We start from the raw sequence: 21,915 nt of genomic DNA, 5'->3' as shown, positions 1-21,915 counted from the left end.
TTGTAATCTTTTTCTTAACCCAAATGGATTAAGTGCCAAGATAAGATACACTAGACAATCAGGTATAAATAATAAGTTCTTACCTTATTCCAGGCTAATAAATCCTCAACACTAGGGCTCTGGCATCTTGAAAAGTGAGGTCAAAGGTTCTTGTAGGTAATTCAGCTGGTTGTTTGAAGAAGAAAATAATAAACCTGGTCTATTTTTCTAAATCCATTAAACCACTCTGTAAACAATGATTTCATCGTTTCTTGAATCTCCTCTCTCATGGATTTGTTTTATTAAAGAATAAAAAGTTGTTGCAGTAACATAAATCACTCAAAGTTAAACAGAGATTAATCCCCTATTTAACAACAACTAGATCTACTTGGCCCTTAAATGATCTTCACTCAAGGTTCAGAGAGGCTTTGTCTAAAACATACGTGTACATATACTGAACATCCTATTGTGTTAAGACACAAAACTTGTACATATGATGTCTGACTTAAGCATCCATGTGATGTGAATACACATAAGCATGTGTATCCAAAATTACTTCTTCATTTTGTGATTAGTTTCTGAAACTCAGTTGTAGTCATGCACATCGGTCACCAGCTGAGACACTCTACATCCTGTCTAAGCTGTTTGTACCATAAATCTTCGTTATACTCCTCTATAAACAAAAACTTATTACCTTCAGTAGTAGTACACAAAGAGGTTGTTCCTAATAACATTTTAATTTCAATCCATTCTTTCCTAATTTGATTAGTTACTCAATTAGTTTCCTTCTGCAGCTTTTCTCTCTTCATCATCCACATTTGAATGCTGTGCAGGTGAAGTCCAAGGATCTCTTAACTGCTGTGGCTTCTTCTCTTGTCCTGTCCAGCTTTCCAGTGTCTTCTGTGCTTCCTGCATCCCCGCCTTTCCTGCTGCTCTGCGCAGGCATTTCCTCTCCATTTTCTGTTGCTTTGGGGTGAGCGTGAATGCTGTTGCCATTGTTTTTCTATAAAGTCATCCAAAGTAAATATTTTTGCTAATGCTGTTGCTTGTGGTGTTTCTACAAAATCATGCGGGTAAGTTTCCGGATGGGCTGCTGAGTATGATATGACATACATGTAGGCCACAGTATCTGCAACAGAATGTGCAGTGATTTGTACAAATAGAGACACATTTGTGAATACAAATGTTCTGTTTTGTATTAATGTATCATAATTTGTGCAACAAATAAGATGTGCATTTCTGGATCACATGCATTCATTGACATCTTTTCTGAGTTGATCCTGGTCGGTTCATTTAGATTTTGAGACTTTCTTTCCGCAGTTTGCCTTGCACAATCCACACACGAATATCTCCTAATCTAAACACATCTGTGCCTAAGAAAAGCAGCTACCACTAGATGGGAGTCTCAGCTTTACAGAGCAAGTGCTACTGGATGTTTTTGCCATCCTCCCAAAGAACCTCAGACACATATATTAAAATGGATAATATTAATTTAAATTAGCAAGCTGAAGGGGTGAGCACAACCAATTTGAACTATGCAACAGGATGAAACGTCTTCAAGCTTACATATTTATCTAGTTAAAAAAAAAAAAAATTGTGTGAGCTTTCACTTTAAAGAATTTGTATCAGACTGATAAGTTACAATTATATAAGTTAAATATTTTTTTCTTTTTCATGATACTTTATTTACACAGAACTTATGAACAATCTGAACTAGTCTCTCCCCTGATCGGAGTTAAATCTATATTTTGGAGTTGATTCTAGATTCACGATGAGTCAGAATCGAAGAATTGATTCTTTTTGAAATCGACTCCCAGTCACAGTAACACATCTTCAGAAATAGCGACAACCAGTCAGTACTGAAAAACAGAATATGAGTCAATAACCTAGCCTAATTCAAATTGTTGATTGATGAATTTAATATAACAAATATTGAACACTCATTCTATGAAATAAAATATATTTTTATTAAGACGAGGAAGAAAAAAACAGGGTTTTTTTTTTTTGCTATACCATTTGCTAACCATTTAGGCCTGAAAGTCATGTAATAGAGGCTGAGACAGAAGCATATGTAGGTATTGCAGCTTTAATGAGATATAACAGTCCAAAGGGCAAAGCAAAACTCAAAAATGAGAACAGGCAAAGGTCAAATGGTCAGACAAACAGACTACAGCAGGTAAAGGCAAAGCATAATCAAAACTAGTAATAGCAAAACAGTAGAAAGGTTTCCTAAGGACAGAGACAAGGGCAACTGAGCGTTTACTTTGAAAATGTGTGAACAGTCTCTTATAAAGGGTGGTGTGAGTGTGATTGGGGACAGGTGTGTCTATTAGTATTTAGTATTCTGGAGAAGGCGAACTGTCTGTGTGCATGTTTGGGAGTTGTAGTCGTCGTTGGCCATGTTTGTAGTCTGCAATGCATTTAAACTTTGGCTCAAGTTACAAGTTTACTTAAATGTATTTTGGCAAGGCTAGGTTATTTCTATTTCAAATTCTTTTAATTCTGAATTTTGCAGACACAAATTGCAAGGCATTTGTTTTTTGGATAGTAAGATGCATTTGCAATATTTATCAAGTTCATGGATAATTGTGCACACATTTATTAATAATTTTGAGACAAATTTCATAGTGGAGCTTGGTTTTCTCAAACAGCTATAACATAGGACTCTGTAAATAGATTGACACAAAACTTGATAGGCATGTTCAGATCAAGGTTATTAATTATCATTGGGTTACTTAAAAAACATGACCACCTTAAGCCAGTCAGCTATCAGCAGGAATTTAACACAATTAGTATTGAACTTTTATCACAACAGAAAATATATGAATATGTTAATATTTGATCACGTATGACAGCCTGTAGCATTACAGCATGCTCTTTCGGGTTGTCATATTTGTTTTTGTTGCCACATGTGTGCTTGTTTTGATTCATATCTTGTCTCCACCCATCCCCTGTCACACAAAAGCCCAAAGTACTATTCAGACACAACTGAGGCCTACTGTGCGTGCCGCGAGCGAGTCGCCTTTTTCCCCCGAATCCGCATCGCCGTGTGGTGATTCTGACTTTGCCACCCTCAGGCTTGAGTTGCTGGCTTCGCTGAGGAAGGACATCAACGATATTTTTAAAAAGGAGCTCCAGGAGACTCTCGGGGAAGTGCTGTTGACTATCAAGCTTGACCTGCAAGCTGTGAAAACACAGCTGGTTAGTGATAAAGTTGCTACCGATGCTAATTTATCAACACTGAAAGGTACTGTTGGGGAAATGGAGCACGCTCTCTCCGATTGCACTGCAGCTATAGCTCAAATGAAGACTACTATCGATTCTCTCACTGCAACCGTAACCAAATTAGAGAATATGTGAGGATTTGGAGTCTAGGTCACGGCGCAATAACATTAGGATAGTGGGAGTTCCAGAGGGCCCTGACACCTGTACAACTGCTGCTGTAGCGGCCTTGCTAAAGGAGGCATTTGGTCTGGAGAAGGAGCCAATTTTGGACTGGTCCCAACAGACCTTTCAGCTGAAGCCCAAGCCTGGGCTTGGGTGAGTCAAGTCAAGAGGCAAGAGGGGTCGCTATTTTAATTGGCAAAAAGTCACAGTTTTCATCCACTAACATTAGTGCTGATGTGAATATTAGATATTGTCACATATCGTGACGGAGCGGAGATAGGACGGATGCAAGTGCAGTATGAACAGTGTTTATTTTAAAAGAGAGACAGGCAGACAAATCCAAAACGTGATCCGTAAACGTAATCCACAACAGGCGAAGGTCAGGCGATCAGCAAACAGGCATACACAGGGTTAAACATGAATCAAGGTCGTGGTCACGGAAAACAGGGTCGATAAACAAAACGAGAAACATGAACTATGACGAGGAACTGGGAGCGGATAATCCAGCGTGAACTAACTCATGACTATGACTATGACTATGACTACTAAATGAACTAATCTAACTCTACGATAATCTTCCGTGTTGTGTGCTGGGAGGCGCGCGGTATATATGTGGACATGATCTAAACTGCTAGCAGCTGAGGGCAATACAGACACACGTGAAATCCCAGCCAATGACAGAACTGGGAGGAGACATGACAGAAACATAAACAAAACACACGTGTACAGATGTCACTACTGTCAACAATGGAAAAGCAGGTGCTCGCGCATTCGCGCTTAGAGCACGCTGCTTCAAGGGGGAATCATGACAGATATATTATAGTTGCTGGTTCCCTAATGCAAAAACAGGTTTTGTTGGTAAATGTGTATGCTCCAGACTTTGATGATGTGGAATTTGCTAATGATGGTTGAGCAACCTCCTCTTTTTAAATACTCACCTGTTGATTTTTGGTGGAGATTTAAACTGTGTTTTTGACCCAAACTTGGATCGGTCTAACCCCCGTACTTTGAATCAATCTGCTATGTCTAAAACAATTTCAGATTTTTGTGTCAGAAAGGTCTCGTTGATCCCTGGAGATCCCATAACCCCTCTCTTCTTTCTTTTCCCAGGTGCATCATTCCTATTCGAAGATTGTTTTTTTTTTTTTTTTTTTATAGACAGTACTCTTAATTCTTGTGTCGTTTCTTCTGACTATTTGGGTATTGTCATTTCTGACCATGCACCTCTACAATTAGATATTCAACTTTCTATTTAAAACCGTAGCCCACCACCTTGGAGATTAACTCTCTTCTTTTGGCAGACAGTGAATTTAATTTCGGTGAGTTCATTTCAACTTCTATTGATGACTTTCTTTTCTTCAATCAGAATGACTCCATCTCTTATTCATTGTTATGGGATACACTTAAATCCTATATCAGAGGGCAGATTATTTCTTACTCCGCTCTCTCTAATAAAAGGTGCACTGCTAGGCTTAATGAACTCACATCTGCGATCATTAACCTCGATCAAAGATATGCATTGACCCATTCTCCAGAACTTCTTAAACAGCATCTCGACATACAGGCAGAATTTAATCTTATTTCGACTAAAGAGGTGGAACGCTCGTTGTTACGTACTCGTGGTTCTTACTATGAACATGGCGACAAGCCAAGTCATTTACTGGCACATCAGCTATGGCGACAGGCCACTTCCCGTCTCATACCTAGTATTAAAAACACTTATAATATTGTCACTACAGATCCCATGGAAATCAATGCTACTTTTAAATCATTTTACTCTTCAATTTATAAATCCGAATTTCCTGCAGACAATACTAAAGTGAATGTATTTCTTCAAAACCTTTGTAACCCTATTATTGATTCAAATACTGCCATGCAACTGGACTCCCCACAAATTTTAAATTCAGTTAAAACTATGCAATCTAACAAAGCTCCTGGCCCAGATGGGTTTCCAATTGAATTTTTTAAAAGGTTTATTGGAAAATTAGCACCATTGACTTTATCTGTGTTCAACAAATACTTGGAATGTACGTCTTTGCCTCCAACTCTATTTAGTTGATTATACTATTTCATTTTCTTTTCCTTTTTTACACCGTGTATGTATGTGTGTATATGTAAGTATAAAAAAATGAGAATGGTATTGTTGCTATGTGACAGGAGGTTTGTTTTATTTCTCAATAAAAATATTTTGGAAAAAAAAAAACTGGGCCATGGTTGGATGTTCTAGCAGCACAATGATCCAGAACATACATCAAAATCAACAAAAATGGTTTACTGACCACAAAATCAAGGTCCTGCCATGGCCGGCTCAGTCCCCTGACCTGAAACCCAAAGAAAACCTGTGTAGTGAACTGGAGAGGAGAGTCCACCAGCATTTGAAGGATATGGAGAGATTCTGTATGGAGAATGGTCTCAGATCTCTTGCTGTGTATGGTTGTGTGTGTGTGTGTGACAAATAAAATTTCAATTTGAATTTGATGTTTCTCATTCTCTTTCTGTCCCTGTTATGCTTTTGTTGTATTTCTGGTTCTTTGACCTATTCAAAATTTTGTTTCTTTCTCCCACAGCCAATGCTCTCTTTCTCTGTCTCTATTAGACCCCTACTGTGGTGTCGGTGGCTTTGCCTACAGACCTTCAGACTCCTGTGACTCAGTTCTGTCTGGAGCAGAGGTTTCATGCGGGAGCCAATCGTCATGTCTGGGCACTGGATTACATGCAGCTTCTGCCAGTGATGCCTGGAGCCTACACACATATGGCCCAGTTTTCTATTAATCTTGGATGTGGCTCCCACCAGCCAACTAACAGGTGCCTTCTCTAACCACCATGCACAAAGGTTGCCTGATCAAAGTTGCTGGGATGTTGTTATTTGACATATTCTATTATATCTTTGATAGAAAACCTACTAAATGAATTAATGCATAGAAAAATGAAACGAAACCAAATTAAAGCAGGAATCCTGTTTTTCTAGATCTTTATTCAAACACAATGTATTCTTTGATGCAGTAAATTAGGTTTTTGTGAAACAGGAAATATAATAAACTAGGGCTGCACGATTATTGCCAAAATGATAATCCCGATTATGTTGATCAATATTGAGATCTCCAATATTTATCACGATTATTCATTGATTTTAGGGACAACATATTTTTATTGCACTTTCACATTTAAATTAACAGACCGCTGCTTTTACCTCCGTTTTGCTACATTCCTGCTAATGTACAAATCTGCATCAAATTAGACTGATCCTTAAAGTTCATCATCTCGTAGAAGCAAAATATAAATAAAATTGTACCCAAAATATAGGATAAGTAAAAATAAAAATGCTATCAACCAAATGAAAATATGCGATCAAATCTAACAATATGCAACTAATGAAAACAATTAAGGCCTATGTAGAAAAGGCAATAACAGTGTTTACAGGAGGAGAGATGTAAGACAGTTTCTTTTAGGGGCACTTGTGCTCCTAATTACAAAAATTTAGGAGCACAGTTGAAGTTGAGTTATTTATTTTATTTTATTTTATTTCATTATTATTTTTTTTTAGAGATGGTAACATTAATGTGCCATAATATAACACACAAGCAGGCATGAGAAAACTTGAGCTGGTCAATTATGACAGAATTTAGGAACATAGTGTGAGCCATGACACATTAATTTACCTTCTGATAAACTAAATTTAATATTTTCAGTTCATTTTACAGACTGTATGCAAAAAAACACTGTTAACCTGTTCACCTTGTAAACAAATGCAATAAACCTTAATGTTCAGCGTTTGAAGTCTGCTCCTCTTAAGTATATTTAAAGCTACACTATTAGACATTTTCCACTTTCATGGTTCTGTGCTGGAGCCAGTTCTCGAACCTCTCTGTGTATATTGTGCATATATCTGAATGATCTCATATAGGATGTGATTGGGTGAGTTCATTTACCCGTCAGATGCAAAGCGTTTTAATTTAATGGTGTTCATTAGGGATGCACCGTTCAGGATTTTTTTGAACGAAACCAGTCCAGGTACCAATCTTTTTTAATTTAAGCTTTAATCAGGAGGTCTGTCATAAACAGTTAAATGTAAGCTCTCTGCTCATGGTCACTGTTAATTGAGTTAAAATAATAGCAATGAGAAATACTGTTGGATAATTGATAAATAAACAAGCAGAAAATATTTATTTTTAAATATCTTAAACAATAAAGAGTCCTAATTAAAAGTAGATTAAAACAAGCATGATCCATATTAGGAAAAAGGCTAATAGCCTTCTAAGGAGATAGCTTACTAAGCTTAATGTCAAATTTATATTAAATGCAACCCATAGTAATTAAACACTATTTCATTTCTCATTTTATTTATATTTTATGAAGTTATTATAATATCTATTATATATATATATATATATATATATATATATATATATATATATATATATATATATATATATATATATATATATATATATTAAATGATTTATTTATAACAAAGCACATTTTCTGTCTTTTACATTTTATTAGTTTTCTATTTGTTTGTTTATCAGTTGTTCCTTTTAGATTGGTTCCCCAGTACAGTGTTGTCATGTTTGCTGAAAATATTGTGTTTTCAGAGATTAACTCAAAACATGGAAACTGGAGCTGACTTTTGTAGTGATATCTGGCAACCCTGAGTTTAAATAATGTGAATAGCTATGCCTTTGAGTTACTGAAGAGTGTGAAGGAGAGCAGCAGCATACTCCTTCTGAACAGTTGCTAATCTTGATTATGATTGGTGAGGAATTATTTAATAAAGAAGTTTGAATTAAACCCACGTTGTAACGTTAGCATTATTATTAATTTACTCCACCTGACGCCGCTGTATCTACATGAGCAGGTAAAAGTTCAGTCATTTTGTGGGATCAATAAAAGATGGCAGTTGTGAGATTGGAAAGTTGAGAGATGATGTACAGATGATGTACAGTCTTACTCTTGTCATCATAATGGCTTCTCTGCAGTATTTACATACTTGTTCGGTTGACTGAGGAGATGAAAAGCCGCGTGAAAGTAACTGTTGCACAGTGTAGATGCATTTTGGACTTCCTGTAGTTTTTATTCCAATTGTATTATACAACTCTGAACAGGTCACTCGCACTGGTGCAAATAAATATTTATTCACAGTCGCACAAAGTACTTACAAAGAGCCCTGAGTTTATCTGCAAAGTTTTTTCCTGTTCGGCGTGATGAGGTTTAATGTCCCCGACAACCTCTGTAGTGCCATTTAGCAATATGTTAGCGTCATGATTTTCCCTCGTGCAAGTGCTGGAGCTCGCAGAGAAACTGGCAGCTTGAGCGCTAAAATGCTAACACCTTTTCCAGGTTTTGGCATTACAAAATGACATCATCCCTGCACCGCTCCATGTGATTGACTGTAAGTTTAGGAAGCGCTTGATTTGATCTGCAGCGGAGTTTTCTATGAGCAGAGGACGAACTTTAAATGGCAATATCACAGTCGATCATATTCATTTAATCGAGGGCAGTTAAAATCGTAATCGCGATCGATATCCGATTAATTGTGCAGCCCTATAATAAACTAATAATATTTAGGATATATTGTATGTTATTGTTCAGAGTGGTATTATTTGCTATATTTTGGAATAACAGAATCATTAAAAAAATAGATAACGTTAAAATGGTTTGGAATTTTTCATAGTTTCACATTGTCTTTTCTTTGTCTACACTCATGTATTTTAATGACAGCGTCAGTTTGGAGTTCTCAACCAATCAGGGACGAACCTGGTCTCTTTTGCACATGGAGTGTCTACCTGAGTTATGTTCTGGACCACATCTTCCCCACAGCACAATCTACTCGTCTGACAACTACAGCAGGTGTGTACATGCATGTGCATGGGCCTGGATCTTTTCCCTTCTGATTCTGGTTCCTCTCAAGGTTTCTTCCTCTTAACATCTTAGGGAGTTTTTCCCTTAATGTTCTAAATGTTCTACATTTAGATTAATGTTCTAAATGTTCTAAAGACATTCAGGTTTGAGATTAAATGATGAATATGAGAAGACAGTTTAGAATTTCAGCTTTTACTTCCTGGTATGCAGGTGTGTTGAATGCCAAAGAACATAGTACATTTGTATCAGACCACCCAATTTGAAAAGTAGCAAAAATATTGGAACATATCTGACAGATGTTTTTTGTTATCCAGGTGTGCTATGTTATATTGCTTGTTTAAACAATGATTAACTCTGAACATCAACTTTTGGATTTAGCCTTCAGTTTCACCTGTGAAGACTGCATTGGTTGTTAAAAGGGATAAGCCAATATGAAGATCAAAGAGCTGTCTAGCTGTCTCTCGTAGAGACTGGAGGGGATGCTCAGACCTAACTTTATCCTGCTCAATGTTGATAGTATTGACCCTATGCATGTTCGGGATAGACATGTCCTCATCATATTCCAATTCCATATAACCCCTAGAAAAGTCATCCTTTAAACTGGAGAATGCATACTTTTCTTGAGGTTCAACCTGAGCCCCAAGCTCCTTCTGTGGGCAAGAACAACACCTTAGTGTTGAATTGCCAACTCCCTGGACCACACTAGAATTAACCAGTTGTCCAGGTAGTTTAGTACATGGGATGCCCTGGAGTTGCAATGGAGCCAGAGCAGCATCCATGTACTTTGAGAGGGTGTGAGGGGATAAAGCGAGAGGAAAGGAATATTGATACACATTGCCTCCAAACCCGAACCTCAGGAACTTCCTGTAACTGGGCAATATTTGTGGAAATATGCATTTTTTAGATCTATCATCACAAACCAATCCTCAAACTGAATCTGTGGAACAATAAATTTGAGCGTCAACATTTTGAACCTGTATGTTCGAAGAGTACTTCTCAGATGCCGAAGACCTAAAATTGGCCACATACTCCCATCTTTATTGCAGACCAAGTAATAACGGCTTTAAAAACTCCGTCCATCAGAGAAAGAGGTACATGTTCTATGGCCACTTTGTCCAAGACAGATCTTACTTCCTGCGCTAACATCGGACTCTGCTCTGTGCTCACTACTGTGGTGAACACACCTCTGAACCAGGGGTGGTTAACCAGGGGGTTGATCGCTGAAATGGACCTGGTAATTCTTTTCTGTGGTGGACAGAACCCATGGTGATACATTTGGCAATAGTTTCCACGCTGCCAGATGGTCATTTAGTGATGTTAACTCATCTACATTCTGTTGGATTGAAAGCATCAGATTTTTGTTGCCCGGTGACAGCTCGCTGACTAGAGAAAACTGAAAACTGGGGATGGCACTAATACTGGGGTCTAACTGCCCTAACAACCTTTCATACCCTGATACCTCCCTCTGTGTCCCATCAGGACCACTTCTTCTTTATCTTTTTGGCACTGATTATCATTCTTAAATCAAGCCTACCAGTAGGCTGTGACTGTGGCATCTGTGCCTCCCTTACATTTATACTCATCCGAGTTCCACTCATAGATGCCTGGGCAAACTTGGAATGACGAGAAAAGAATTCGCTGAACACAGCCATTTGCTGTTTTGCCTCCCGAAACCTGTCTATGATGACATTAACTGTGCTGCCAAACAAGCCAGAAGGTGTTACAGGGGCATCCAGAAGGAAAACTTTATCTTTATGCCCTATGCCCAACAGGTTGAGCCATAGGTGCCTCTCAGTTGCGACCAAGCTACCCATTGAACAGCCGATGTGGCAGGCCATTTGTTTGGCCACATGAAGAGACAAATCCATGGCCCGGCTAAGCTCCAGCACTCCATCGGGCCCAGTTCCCTCCCCACTGTCAAGCTCATTCAACGGGTCTGCCTGGTAGGCCTGGAACACTGCCATTGTATGCAGAGACCCACAAGTGAGACCTGCTGCCCGGTCTGCCGGGCTTTGCCAACCAATGCAGAGGTGGTCTTACACGGCTTTGATGGCAAAACCGGCCCCCCTAATTTTACTACCGTCGAATGAGAGAGGAAGCTCGCAAGCGCCATCTCCACCTTTGGCATAGTAAAATGTCCACACTGTTTGATCCCCATGATGTGAGGGAGTTTTAATTTCACTGGGAAGGAAGAGCTCGCCCAGCTTGCGATGAGCCTCTTCCCCCGGCCAGTTTAGTTTTAATTTCCCAACTGCCCTAGTGATCACTTAGAGCAGCTCTTTATAGGACTGAGAGCTGCTCTCCAATTTTGATGCACTGGCTCCCCCATCTGGCTCCTTGGAGTCAGAGAGGGTGGGTTGCATACCAGAAGGTGAAGTTGCTTCGCATGCTCCAAAACCCGGAACCAGAGAGTCGGATCCAGAAGAAAGAGCAAGAGATAGACCAGCACTTGTCTCTGGTTCCTCCTCCGGATCCATACTGGACCCCCAGGATCTGAGCCAGCTGGCTGCCTCGACAGCATCCAGCCGAGAGAGCTGAGGTTTTCGAAACCCGTCTCCCTTTGGCTTAGAAGAGCGGAACTTCTTTATTGTGAAGCATTCACAATGAGTGCAGTCAGCCACCTCAAGGGCTGCTGCAGCATGCTCTACTCCCAGTCACTTTTGAAAAGTGCACATAAGCCCTTGAGTCCAGATGTCAGAATAATAACCTACACTGAATGTTTTTGCCTGTGTGTTTGATCATATCTTTTAAGATTCCATCAGGTCCAGCTTTGTTCAGATTCAGACTAGATAATTGTCTATCTCTGATTGTCTCTATGTTTATTTGTGTAATTGTCTTTATTTTTACTATGGCCTTTGGCAATATTCATACATAATATGGTTTATGGGTGAATTCCAACACACCCTGAGACCTGCATGGGCTTAAGCAGGTGTTTAAAGTTAAAATTAAAAATACATCACACATTAAACATACAAGCCTGTTAACTTACTTTTTTCACATTGTTAACATTTTTCCTGGTCCATTAAGGCCGATGTTTGTTTATGGTTGTTAATTATTTATGTAATGCAGTAGATAATGTTGAAAACTAGATTAAACTTTAATGTAAATTTTTTACAATGTTATTTGTATATGCATGCCTGTATGTGTAGATGGACAAGGATTTCTATCCCTCTTCCCAATGCTGCCCTCACAGAGAGCACTCGGTTTCGCTGGATACAGACTGGAATTGGAATTGGCAATATGTGGGCCATCGACAATGGTGAAAGTCATTCTCTTACTGAATGTCAATAATCTTGTTATAAAGAAAAATGTTACTAAGACTTTAGCTACATACCTACATACAGTGGATATAAAACTGTTAAAATGACAGGTATTTGTGATGTAAAAAATTAAACTAAGATAAATCACATCAGATCGTTTCCACCTTTAATGGAATATAGCAACCAACAGAATTCAAGCTAATAGAAAATAGAATGTCTCACGGGTAAAAAAAAGAAAAAAGCTTATAACTTAAACATAATAATATGGAAGTATTTGATTTTTGTTTACTTTCTATTATACTTAAAATCTGTTTTATTCTCTTTATGCTGATTATTTATTTTTTATTATTTGTGAGTGTATTCTCTACCAGGGTGTTCTTACCTGAAATAGAATGAATGTATGGAGATAGATAAGTGGTACACTTTGTCATGTGAAGACCCTTTAATCATACAATGAGCTAAGTCTCTCTGAACATTATCACATAAATGACCTAAGTTGTTATATATTGGGTAGGCTTTCACCCATTTAGTTAGACAAGCTGCATGACAAGACTGAAACAGAACTCTACACTCCCATATTTATCCATCTGAAGAGTTTCTGCAAATAAAATTCATCTACTGTGAAGATCCTGTCTCCAGACTTATTATTCCACCCTTTGCATCTGACTGAAGCATTATTATGGTGTAAAAGATGACAAACAATATAACATAAAACAATAACCTGGTTTCATAAGTGTGCATATCATAATTATTGTACACCTGTCATCAATATAGTGATTCTGAGTAACCCTAAATAAAGATCAGCTGATTCTGTAAGGTTTTCTTAAATTCTCGTTGCTTTCATCTAACTGCTGAACCAGATCTTATTGTCAAAAGGAATTGTTCAGGAGAAGGGTACAAAAAAATTTCCAAAACATTAGATGGATCATGGAACACCATGAAGGCCATCAAACAAAACAAAACAAAGAAGCTACAAACAAAATATACTTTATCAAAGTATCAATTTGTGTACATGGTATTGGTATTTGTGGTGTTTTTTTCTCCATGATATGTTTCTAGTTGTTTTTCACTTGAATTTTGTTGGTTGCTATATCCCATTGAAGGTGGAATAAGATCTGACACTATTTATCTTGGTTCAATTTTTTACATCACAAAAACTTGCCCTTTTAGCAGGGCTGTGTAGAATTCTATACTGATAACACTGTCGCTATAAAGAAAAAACTTATTTTCATTAAATGAATGGTCAGGATAATGCATCTTAAAATTATGCTAAGCAGTCAGGATAATTATGCTTAATATTATGCTATGCACACATACAATTACATTTATGTGCACTACTTTTCTTCTCCATCTGTTTCTCTATACTTTGCAGTATATATCGGCCCAGCCTGTCTGCGCTTTTGCTCAGGGAGAGGACAATGTTCACGCAGTGGATGCAAGTATGCACACTTATTGTGGATATGTGTGATGTTCTAAACCAATTACTGACTTTGTTTGTAGACAACTATCTTGTTTAACACAGTCTGTAAATTATTAGATGAGGTATATGGATTTATCTATATAAAAAAGTATTATTAATAGTGGTACTTTCTGTTTCCACTGTTCTTTGTTAGGTGTGACTCGGGTTTCAGTGGGCAAGCTTGTGAGCTAGCTACTCAGACTTTTCCTGCGTTTCTGTCAGAGGGGTTTTCTAGTCCAAGGCTCTCCTCTTACCACAGCTTTTCATCTCTGCATGGGGCAGAGGTCAGCTTTGGCTGTGGGGTTTTAGCCAGTGGGAAGGCCTTGGTCTTCAACAAAGACAGCAGGAGACATTTGGTTACTGCTCTACTAGATGGCTCTCAGGCCAGGTAGATACATACATACATACATACATACATACATATATATATATATATATATATATATATATATATATATATATATATATATATATATATATATATACACACACACGCATTCACACTTGTTCATTTGGCTGAAGCTTTTATCCCCACAGAATTACAATTGAGACAGGTTACAGTTAAAGGTAAAGGGTTTTGCTCAAGGACACAACAAAGTAAGATTTTCAGTGCTGGGATTTGAACTGACAACCTTCTGAATACATAGTAGCCCACTGATCAACCATTACTAGAGCCCCCTCAAAAAAACAAACAAACAAAAAAAAAACAGCCAACAAACAAATAAACATGCAAAGACTAACATTTACTAATTCATACTAACAGAAAATCTGACATTGGGAACACAAATGCACAAATGTTTTTTAAAAAAAAATTTAGCTACCAAAAGAAAAATCATTTTGGCAAAACATTATTCACCTGCTACATATCAATTGCAGATCTTATAAACTATTTTGCATAAGCATAAGCATGGTTTTATCACAAAAGGCAATTCACCTCACTGCAAAAAAAGTGATATCTTAGCAAGTAATAAAATCTCATATAAAAAGGTTATCTAATATTTCTCATTATGAGATTCTTATTATACATTAAATCTATTTGTAGACATGTAATGGTGCTTGAAAGTTTGTGAACCCTTTCGAATTTTCTACATTTCCACATAAATATGGCCTAAAACCATCAGATTTTCATAAAAGTAGAAAAAATGAACACAATTAAACAAATTAGACAAAATATTATACTTGGTCATTTATTTATTGATGATCCAATATTACATCTCTGTGAGTTGCAAAAGTATGTGAACCTTTGGTTTCAGTATCTGGTATGACCCCCTTGTGCCGCAACAACTGCAACTAAACATTTCCAGTAAGTATTGATCAGTCATGCACAACAATTTTAGCCCATTCTTTAGTACAGAACAGCTTCAAATCTGGGATGTTGGTTGGTTTCCTCAAATAAACTGCTTGCTTCAGATCCTTCCACAACATTTCTATTGGATTAAGGTCAGGACTTTGACTTAGCCATTCTAAAACATGAACTTTATTCATCTACCATTCTTTGGTACAATGACATGTGTGCTTAGGGTCCTTGTCTTACTACCAGGGTGTCTGTGGATCCTTAAAAAGTCTTAAAACATCTTAAATTCCTTAATGTAAAAATAAGGCCTTAATTAGCATTAAAATGTATTAAATTCACATTTCAAAGGTCTTAAAAATGCAAAGGAACTGACATTGTAAAGAATATATTTTATTTTGGCCCTTTGCTGTTTGAGATGGTAAACCTGTGTGACTCTGTTGCACTCAGATTGTGTGCGTGACTCGTCAGGATTTTAGAGCTGCTCGGTTCACAGTAACTGCTGCTCCACACCAACTTCATCTCTGTCTACTATGAGTTGGAGAACACGAAGAACACGACGGCTGTTTCCTCCAAAAACTATTTGAAATGTTGACTCGTTGGACCACAATACACGATTCCACTGTGCTACTGTCCATGTCAGATGAGACAGAGCCCAGAGAAGTAGGCGGTGCTTCTGGACTGTATTGATGTATGGCTTCTGCTTTGAATAGTAAAGCCTTAACTTGCATCTTTGGATGCAGTGGTGAATAGTGTTGACTGACAAAGGTTTAACAAAGTATTCCCGAGCCAATGTCAGGATATTCATTACAGACTCATGACGGTTTTTAAGACAGTGACGTCTGAGGGATCAGAGATCACACATATTCAGAAGTGGTTTTCGGTCTTGCCCTTTATGCACCAAGATTTGACTGGATTCCTTAATAAAAATAATAATAATTCCTTAGATTTATGTAGCTCTTTTCTCGGCACACAAAGCACTTTACATTGTATGGGGGGGGGTCTCCTCAAACCACCGCCAATGTGTAGCATCCACCTGGATGATGCGATGGCAGCCATAGTATGCCAGAATGCCCACCACACACCAGCTATTGGTGGAGAGGAGAGGAGAGGAGAGTGATGTAGCCAATTCAGGAATCGAGATTATTACCTAACATAACAGATGGTCTTGGGCCAAATGTTACCTCAAGATGGCACTTCTGGTATGCTGCCAACACTGGCATGCATCATGTCAGCCAAGTGTGGATCATGTGTGACAATGATGGCGTTGCAAACATGATGGCAGACAACATTCGGGCCAATTGTAGTTGGGGGTTGTGTGGCCGACCCACATAGCAACCGGTCTTGGGCCGAATGTGGCCTCAGGATGGCACTGCTGGCATGCTGCCGGTACTGCCATGCATCATGTCAGCCAAGTGTGGGCCATGTGTGACAGTGATGGCACTGCAAACATGATGGCAGACAACATTTGGGCCTACTGCGGATGGGGGATGTGTGGCCTAACTCATTCTAGTAATTGCGGGCCATATTTATTATCAGGTTGCAATTCTGGACAAGAATTTATAGTCCTGCAATGTACAAGACAAGATTCTCTCTCTCTATTTCTCTCTCACACACACACACACACACACACTTTTTCATGATTTTAAAATGTGTTGCTCTTTAGATTAGAAAGTATCTTTCATTGATTTATAGGTGAAAAATAGGGGAAATAATTTAAAAAGAAGTAGTTTTATGTGCTAAGTTCTCTGAAATGTAATTCAAGAAATGTCCATAAGGTTACGGAACCTGAACAGAACATGTATTTTCATAACAAGATCAAATGTTGTATTTAAAAAATAATTAAATAAAATAACAAAAGAATTTTGTTTTTAAATAATATTTTAAAATAACACAGATTAACATCTTATTTCTTTAAAAAAAAAAAAAAAACATTATGACAACCTTTAATTTATATATATATATATATATATATATATATATATATATATATATATATATATATATATATATATATATAATATATTATAATATATTATAATATATTATTATATATTATCTATATCTATATATATAAAAATTAGTATACACACACCTATCTGGTAGGGTGACCAGATGCAAACAGACCAAATGTGGGACAAGTACTACGTTTGTGGGGGACAAAAAGGCCTGCCATTTGGATGTCTATCTTTGTGAATAAGAAACATGTACACTGAGCTTATTTATATTTATTTATGTTTATGTTTTTTGTGTCAAACAATGCAATGAAGAGAAACATTTTTGCTTAAAATATTAAGCGGGGGAGAAAAAAGATTTCTATGGCTTGACCTCATGTGTGCCCAGTTTGAATGAAAGTTGACAGCCCTCTGATGACAGGTTTCAGTACTTTCTTCACAGCCATTGGGACACTTGCTTCCACAACAATGCAACTGATGTTTTCCATCAATTTCAGTTTATAACTTACTGAAATATTATCGTAGAAACATGAGGAAAAAATTACTAAAATCTTACTGTAACACTTTCCCAGATTCGGGTAGGGAATGAGGAAGCTGGAGGCTTGAAACAACTTTTCAGTGGTTTTATTTTATAGACACACATGGCTCTATGCTGGTGGGCTCTCTCTGTCTTACGAGGCGCCCATCACTGCAACACAGAACATTAATTAGTATAATTCCCCACATGTGTATAAATCGGTGCTTGAGTATGCCCCCACTTCCACACTTAGTCTGTTCAAATTTTTCAAACTCTTTATTTCAAATCAAAATGGGGTCCCGGAAGGTCTGTCAGGTGTCCCATTTCACATCTGTCAAGCCAGTAGGAGAGCTACAAGCGCTCTCTGTTGCCCCTTCCTGCCTTGACTTTTCCCCTGGCAAGAAAGGAGAAAATGGAATTCATTCAATGCTACTTTGAGGAAGGACATTCATATTTACTCGTGCACACACTAGTCGACTTTCTAGGCTGAAAAGAAAAGAAAAAATTCATTAAATGAACACTTAACTGAGCTGAGGCTCGAACCCCGGCTGCTGGCGTAATATAAAAAGTACCCGTACTACGTGACTCGATCTTGCTTACTTTGTATAATTCAATCTAGTAATTAGAAACTTGTTTATATTAGGTTTAGCATAAGTTTTGATGAGAAACATTATATTTTTATGTAAACCATACGTAATATTTTTTCTTAAATCTAACTGACCACACATTCCATTTTTTTCACTCTCAACAACGTTTAATGTGCTCTGCTGCTTGTTGCAAAATGGTATTGAGAGAGGTTCCCAGATCCATGTGCCAAGCATAAGCAGATCATAGGATTCAGTACAAGAAACAGCACTGTTTGGTTGGTAAAATAATATATGCTGTATACAGTATACATCCTGGCAGTATCTACTAGCAAGCTGTACTTTGTTCAAATGAAACATGACTGCCCCCTACTGGTCTTGTCTTTCCTGCCTCCGAAGCATGCATGTGATAACGCGCGATACCTCATGAAATTGCAGGATCCTTTTTCCTTTGATGGGTTTTTCAATGGCCACATCTGTATTTTACAGTCAACACTGGTCATAAGCTAGCAAAAACTAGGCCAATGAAATATAGTCTAAATGGTCATATTATCACTTGATATTATACAGGTGCATCTCAAAAAAATTTTATATAGTGGAAATGTTAATTTTTTCTGTAATTTAATTCAAAAAGTGGTACTTTCATATATTCTAAATTCATTACACAAAGTGAACTATCTCAAGCCTCTCTTTTTATTTTAATCTTGATGTTTAAGGCTTACAGCTCATGGAAATCAAAAATCCAGTATCTCAAAATATTAGAATAAAAAATGTATAATACAGAAATGTCAACATGAGAAACTAATTAACTCAAAATACCTACAAAGGTTTCCGGAGCCTTTAATCTCTCAGTCTGGTTCAGTACACACAACCACAATCATGCCTTTCTGGATCATGTTCACATATGGCTTCTTCTTTGCATGATACAGCTTTAACCAATATTTTTGGATTTCACAGCAAACTGTGTTCACAGACAGTGAATTCTGGAGATGTTTCTGAGCACATGCAGTGATTTCCATTACAGAATCATGCCTGTTTTTAATGCCGTGCCGCCTCAGGGCCCGAAGATCATGAGCATACAATATTCATTTTCACACTTGTGAGAGATTTCTCCAGATTCTCTGAATCTTTTGATGATATCATGTACTGCCGATGATGAGATATTCATAGTCTTTGCAATTTTACATTGAGGAACATTATTCTAAAATTGTTCCACAAATTGTAGACACATTTTTTCGCAGATTGGTGAACCTTTGCCCATCTTTACTTCTGAAAGACTTTGTCTCTCTAAGATACTCTTTTTATACCCAGTTATGTTACTGGCTTGTTGACAATTAACCTCCAGCTGTTTAATTTTTAGTAACACTTATATTTCCAGCCTTTTGTTGCCCCGTCCCAACTTTATTGAGGCGTGTTGCGGCCATCAAATTCAAAATTAACTTATTTTTTTCTTAAAATGGCACATTTATTAGTTTAAATATAACGTTTTGTATGTTATATTGTGAATAGCATATGGGTTTATGAGATTTGCAGATCATTGCATTCTGTTTTTATTTACATTTTACATAGTGTCCCAACTTTTTTGGAATTTCGGTTGTACACTGGAACAAAATGAGGTTTCTTCAGGACCATGGACCAGTATGCAAGGCTACATAAAGTGCAAATACACAACAGTGTGAGATGAGTGCAAAACAATAAATGCATAGAACAAAATAAATACAGGACAGTAAACTGGACAATACATACACAGAACATCGACTTTAAACTGTGAACATGGACTGTAACTGTTACAGTAAACTGTTGTGGAGTCTGCTGGTGGTGGCACAGATGCTCCTGTACCTTCTGCAAGATGACAGGAGGGTGAACAGTCCATGAGAGGGGTCGTCCACAATACTGGTGGCTTTGCGGAGGCAGCAGTTGTTGAAGGTGGTGTCGATGGTGGGTAAAGAGACCCCGATGATCTTTTCAGTTGTCAGTTGTCCTCCCAATTCACTATAGTGTCTTTCGGTTGGAGGCTGGGCAGTTCCCATACCACACAGTGAGACAGCTGGTCAGGACACTCTCTATCGTCCCTCTGATGGACGTGAGGATGGGAGGGGGAGTTTGGCTCTCTTCAACCTCTGCAGGAAGTGGAGGCACTGCTGGGTCAGTCATGAGTCAGCAGGGTAAACAGCAGTAGACTGAGCACACAGCCCTGGGGGTCACCGGTGTCCAGTGTGGTGGTGCTTGAGGTGGAGTTGCCGATCCTCATGGACTGGGGTCTTCCAGTCAGAAGGTCAAGGATCCAGTTGCAGAGGTGCAGAGTGTTTAAACCCAGCATGCTCAGCTTTGTTTGTTATGTGGGATGATTATGTTGAATGCTGAACTGATGTCTATGAACAGCATAAATAATTTAACTTTTTGTCTAGATGTGACAGAGGCAGATGGATGGTTGCAGATATAGCATACTCTCTTGAGCGGTTGGGATGGGTGGCATACTGGAATGGGTCCAGTGTAGTGGGAAGCCTGTTTTTATGTGTTTCATGACTAGCTGCTTGAAGCACTTCATGATGATAGGTGTGAGTGCAACAGGCCATGTTATTCAGGCATGACACAGCTCATTTCTTCGGCACAGAGATGATGGTGGACATCTTGAAGCACACGGGGACAACTGCTTGGCTCAGGGAAATGTTGAAGATGTCTGTGAGGACATCTGCAAGATGATCAACACATTCCCTGAGCACCCAGCCAGATATGTTGTCAGGACCTGCAGCATACTGTGGGTTGACTCTGGACAGAGTTTTCCTGACATCTACTGCAGACAGACAAAGTACTTGGTCAGTACTTGGGAGTTAGGGTGGTCTTCCTCACTGGCATGTTGTTCTGTGCTTCAAACCATATGTAGAAATCGTTCAGGGCATCTAGGAGCGAGGCGTCATCATCACAGACAGGTGATGTAGCTTTTTAGTCTGTGATGTCCTGAATGCCTTGCCACATATGCATTGTGTCCTTGGTGTTTGTGAAGTGACTGTGGATTCTTTCTGCATAGTTGCATTTTGTCTTTCTGATGGCCTGGGACAGATTGGCCCTTGCTGTGTGGGGGCTGCCGTATCATCAGACCTGAAGGCAGAGTCTCTGATTTTCAACAGTAAGCACACTTCAGTAGTCATCCATGGTTTCTGTTTGCACATATGGTGATGGTCTTGAAGGATGTTACATCATCTATGCACTTGCTGATGTAGCCAGTCACTGATGCTGTGTATTCCTCCAAGGTGTTGTGGTATGTAGAAACCTCTCTGAACATATTCTAGTCTATGTGTTCAAAACAGTCCTGAAGTGCTGAGAAGGCTCCCTCCTACCAGGTTCTCACATATTTCCGGTTTGGCCAGTTTCAGAAGTGGTCTGTATCCTGGGATTAGCATAACAGAGATGTGTAGACTGAGTAAGTCCAGATTATTGTTACGAGAGTGAACGTTGGAGAGGAGAATAGATGGTAGAGCTGGATGGCTTGGATTCTCTGTTCTGGCCAGCGGCATCAGGCAATACCGTGGTCCCAGAGCCTGGTTCATCTAGTAGCCTGAGGTCATGTAGCTCATCTTGCGGTCCATCATTTATTCCTCCTGAGCTTTGTTTTCCAATTTTCAG

The 21,915-nt window shown here is 38.3% G+C and overlaps 1 protein-coding gene across 1 annotated transcript in view; it reads left to right on the top strand.

The window, feature by feature from the left end:
- reln (reelin) overlaps positions 1–21,915 on the top strand; it is a 610,589-nt gene that overhangs the window by 283,669 nt on the left and 305,005 nt on the right. The window contains exons 14-18 of the mRNA XM_053678020.1: positions 5,963–6,171; positions 9,085–9,213; positions 12,375–12,484; positions 13,858–13,924; positions 14,099–14,332. Coding sequence (XP_053533995.1) covers positions 5,963–6,171; positions 9,085–9,213; positions 12,375–12,484; positions 13,858–13,924; positions 14,099–14,332 — 749 coding nt within the window. The remainder of the gene's footprint in view (positions 1–5,962; positions 6,172–9,084; positions 9,214–12,374; positions 12,485–13,857; positions 13,925–14,098; positions 14,333–21,915) is intronic.

This window comes from Ictalurus punctatus, chromosome 4 (genome assembly GCF_001660625.3).
Source record: "Ictalurus punctatus breed USDA103 chromosome 4, Coco_2.0, whole genome shotgun sequence".
NCBI classification, from domain to species: domain Eukaryota; kingdom Metazoa; phylum Chordata; class Actinopteri; order Siluriformes; family Ictaluridae; genus Ictalurus; species Ictalurus punctatus.
Note: the sequence above shows the minus strand (reverse complement) of the source record. Positions and strands in the feature narration are given on the sequence as shown.